This window comes from Pristiophorus japonicus, unplaced genomic scaffold, assembly GCF_044704955.1.
Source record: "Pristiophorus japonicus isolate sPriJap1 unplaced genomic scaffold, sPriJap1.hap1 HAP1_SCAFFOLD_387, whole genome shotgun sequence".
NCBI classification, from domain to species: Eukaryota; Metazoa; Chordata; class Chondrichthyes; family Pristiophoridae; genus Pristiophorus; species Pristiophorus japonicus.
Genome location: NW_027253728.1, coordinates 161,811 through 165,503, shown reverse-complemented (window position 1 = coordinate 165,503; position 3,693 = coordinate 161,811). Strand labels below are relative to the sequence as shown.

The window sequence follows — 3,693 nt, the reverse complement described above, 5'->3', positions numbered from 1 at the left end:
GGAAGGAAAAATGTTTTTCTGTTCTGTCTGTGGGAAAAGATCTCAAATATCAGTGAGACTGGAAAGGCACTGAGACGCACACACCTGAGTGAGTGTTCCAGTGCACTGCCTGTGGAAAGAGCTTTAGCCAGTTACACAGCCTGAAAAAACATCGCACCATTCACAGCGGGGAGCAACTGTAAACGTGTTGTGTGCGTGGGCGAGGCTTCAACTGATCGTCCAACCTGGAGAGACACAAGGACACCCGCATCACGGAGAAACCGTGGAAATGTGGGGACTGTGGAAAGGGATTCCATTCCCCGTCCCTGCTGATAATTTATCGATGCAGTCACACTGAGGAGAGGCTGTTCACCTGCCCCGTGTGTGGGAAGGGATTCACTGAGTTATCCCAACTTGTAGCTCACCAGCGTGTTCACACTGGGGAGAGGCCATTCACATGTCCCGAGTGTGGGAAGAAATTCACTCAGTCATCCCACCTGCTGACACACCATCGAGTTCACACTGGAGAGGGGCCGTTCACCTGTCCCATGTGTGGGAAGGGATTCACTTGTTGAGTTTTGTTATCTCCTTTTACAGCGTATTAGAAGGGGAGATTTTCAGACAGGAAACACAAACCAAACATCACGTCAAGATCTGACGGAGTCAATCGATTCATCAGGACCTGAATATCATCGGCCTTTGAAAGTGGAAGGAGAAATGTTTCTGCTGTCTGTGGGAAATGATTTCAAATATCAGTGTGACTGGAAAAGCACCGAGATGCACACACACCTGAGTGAATGTTCCAGTGCACTGACTGCAGAAAGAGCTTTAACCAGTTACACAGCCTGAAAAACGTCGCACCATTCACAGCGCGGAGAAACTGTAAACGTGTTGTGTGTGTGGACGAGGCTTCAACTGCTAGTCCAACTTGGAGAATCACAAGGATACCCGCACACTGGTGAAACCGTGAAATGTGGTGACTGTGGGAAGCTATTCAGATCACCGTCTGAGCTGGAAATTCTCGACGCAGTTACACCGGGGAGAGGCCGTTCACCTGCCCTGTGTGTGGGAAGGAATACACTCAGTCATCCAAACTTGTAACTCACCAGCGAGTTCACACTGGGGAGAGACCGTTCACCTGCCCCGAGTGTGGGCAGCGATTCACTCAGTCATCCCACCTGCTGAAACACCAGCGAGTTCACACTGGGGAGAGGCCATTCACCTGCTCACAGTGTGGGAAGGGATTCGCTCAATTATCCACCCTGCAGTCACACCAGCGGGTTCACACTGGGGAGAAGCCGTTCACCTGCTCACAGTATGGGAAGGGATTCACTTGTTCATCCAAGCTGCTGAAACACCAGCGAGTTCACACTGGAGAGAGACCATTCACCTGCTCTGAGTGTGGGAAGCGATTCACTGGGTCATCCGACCTGCTGAGACACCAGCGAGTTCACACTGGGGAGAGGCTGTTCATCTGCTCCGAGTGTGGGAAGGGATTCACTCAGTCGTTCAGCTTGCTGAGACACCAGCGAGTTCACCCTGGGGAGAGGCTGTTCACCTGCTCTGAGTGTGGGAAGCGATTCACTGGGTCATCCGACCTGCTGAGACACCAGCGAGTTCACACTGGGGAGAGGCTGTTCATCTGCTCCGAGTGTGGGAAGGGATTCACTCAGTCATTCAGCTTGCTGAGACACCAGCGAGTTCACCCTGGGGAGAGGCTATTCACCTGCTCTGAGTGTGGGAAGCGATTCACTGGGTCATCCGACCTGCTGAGACACCAACGAGTTCATACTGGGGAGAGGCCGTTCACCTGCTCTGAGTGTAGAAAGGGATTCACTCAGTCATCACACCTGCTGAGGCAACAGCGAGTTCGCAAGTGACTGCAGGGTTTGGAATCTGCTGTTATTGCTGCTGTTAATCACATCCCGACTGAACCATGTTCATTCTGACAGTTGGGGTTTGTTTCTGCTGATGTTAATAACCCTATAACTGGGCTGATCTTCAATATTCTGGATATATTGCTGATTGTGTCCTCGGGGCTGCAGTGTCCATTTAAGAAACACTGTGTGTTATCTTTCCCCTTAATTCAGCAACTCTCAACAGAAATTTAGTTCTCAAAAAAATTATGAACTTTTACATTGATCCTAAATTGATCTTTGTTACAAATCTACAATAGTGTGTGAAAGTTTCCACTGAATAAAATCTCCAATTAGAAAGAGCTTGCTGACAATTCTTACTGACTTGCACATTACACACAGTGGCCCCTCCATTATCCAGCAGAAAGAAGGGGAATGGGAATTGGTGAGGAATCCGTGTCCCCAAATGTTGTCCCTCCCGTCTGGTGTTGCAATCCCCTCGGCACGGGAATGGAGAAAGGTCCACACCAAAAATGTGCACAGTACTCCAGGTGTGGTCTTACCAATGCCCTGTACAGGTGCAGCAGGACTTCCCTACTTTTATACTCCATCCCCCTTGCAATAAAGGCCAGCATTCCATTTGCCTTCCTGATTACTTGCTGCACCCGCATAAGGAGCGGTGTACGGCCCACGGTGCCGCATGGAGGCCCCGACTTGCGAGAAACCATCAGCGGCAGGTCGGGGCCATAAAGGAGCGGCGTGCGACCCAGGGAGCAGCGTGGAGGCATTCCACTACAAGGTCCAGCGCGAGCTGGTGCAGGAGGGTGACGGCAGCGAAGAGTGATGTCAGCAAGGTCCAAGTCGGTGATTGGAGCGTGGGCAGATGCAGCAGGAGCGGCGAGAGACTGTGGAGGTATGTGATCGGGCGCAGGGGAGGCGTGAGTTCAGGGCCTGTGACCCGAGGCAGCATGGGCTAGCCCACACTGCGATATGTGTGCACACTGGGTCCATGCAGCAGAGCAGGTTTCCAGTCGTCTTGGGTAATCCTTGCCACTGGACCAAGACCTAGCTCTGTCAAGCCCGTGTGGTGGCTGGTGTGCAACAGCCACCACACGTTAAAAAAATCCACGCACAAGCATCTTCCACCCTCCAGGATGTAGTTCGGGTTCTTTATTCGAAACACCTGTGAACTAGGCCTTTTCTTTGCCGTGGAAGCAAGTCATCCTCGTTTCGAGGGACTGCCATGATGATGATGATGATGATATTCACATCCCGACTGAACCATGTTCATTCTGACAGTTGGGGTTTGTTTCTGCTGATGTTAATATCCCTATAACTGGGCTGGACTTTAATATTCTGGATATATTGCTGATGGTGTTCTCGGGGCTGCAATGTCCATTTAAGAAATGCTGTGTGTTATCTTTCCTCTTAATTCAGTAACTTGCAACAGAAATTGGTTTGCAATGAAATTAAGAACTTTTACTTCAATCCTAATTGATTTTTGGTACAAAATCTACAATAGTGTGTGAACCTTTCCACTGAATAAAATCTCCAATTAGAAAGAACTTGCTGACAATTCTTACTGACTTGCACATTACAGACAATGGCCCCTCCATTAACCACCAGAAAGGGGAATGGGAATTGTTGAGGAATCACTGTCCCCAAATTTTGCCCCTCCCGTCTGGTGTAGCAATCCCCTTGGCATAGGAATGAAGACACGTCCAGACCAAAACTGTGTGCAGTACTCCAGGTGTGGTCTTACCAATGCCCTGTACAGTTGTAGCAGGACTTCCCTGCTTTTATACTCCATCCCCATTGCAATAAAGGCCAGAATTCCATTTGCCTTCCTGATTACTTG

The 3,693-nt window shown here is 49.9% G+C and overlaps 1 protein-coding gene across 1 annotated transcript; it reads left to right on the top strand.

Moving 5' to 3' along the window:
- Nucleotides 1-10: 10 nt before the first annotated feature.
- On the top strand, nucleotides 11-2,151 carry LOC139250536 (zinc finger protein 271-like). Its single transcript, XM_070872915.1, has 3 exons — nucleotides 11-52; nucleotides 231-549; nucleotides 991-2,151. The coding sequence occupies exons 1-3, from the start codon at nucleotides 11-13 to the stop codon at nucleotides 1,857-1,859; spliced, it is 1,230 nt and encodes a 409-aa protein (XP_070729016.1). The 3' UTR covers nucleotides 1,860-2,151.
- Nucleotides 2,152-3,693: the final 1,542 nt, after the last annotated feature.

Coding starts and splice junctions, on each gene's coding strand:
- LOC139250536 (XM_070872915.1), top strand. CDS start 11: ATGTTTTTCTGTTCTGTCTGTGGGAAAAGATCTCAAATATCA. Junction 53..230: donor GGAAAAGATCTCAAATATCA/GTGAGACTGGAA, acceptor TCCAACCTGGAG/AGACACAAGGACACCCGCAT. Junction 550..990: donor GTGTGGGAAGGGATTCACTT/GTTGAGTTTTGT, acceptor TCACCGTCTGAG/CTGGAAATTCTCGACGCAGT.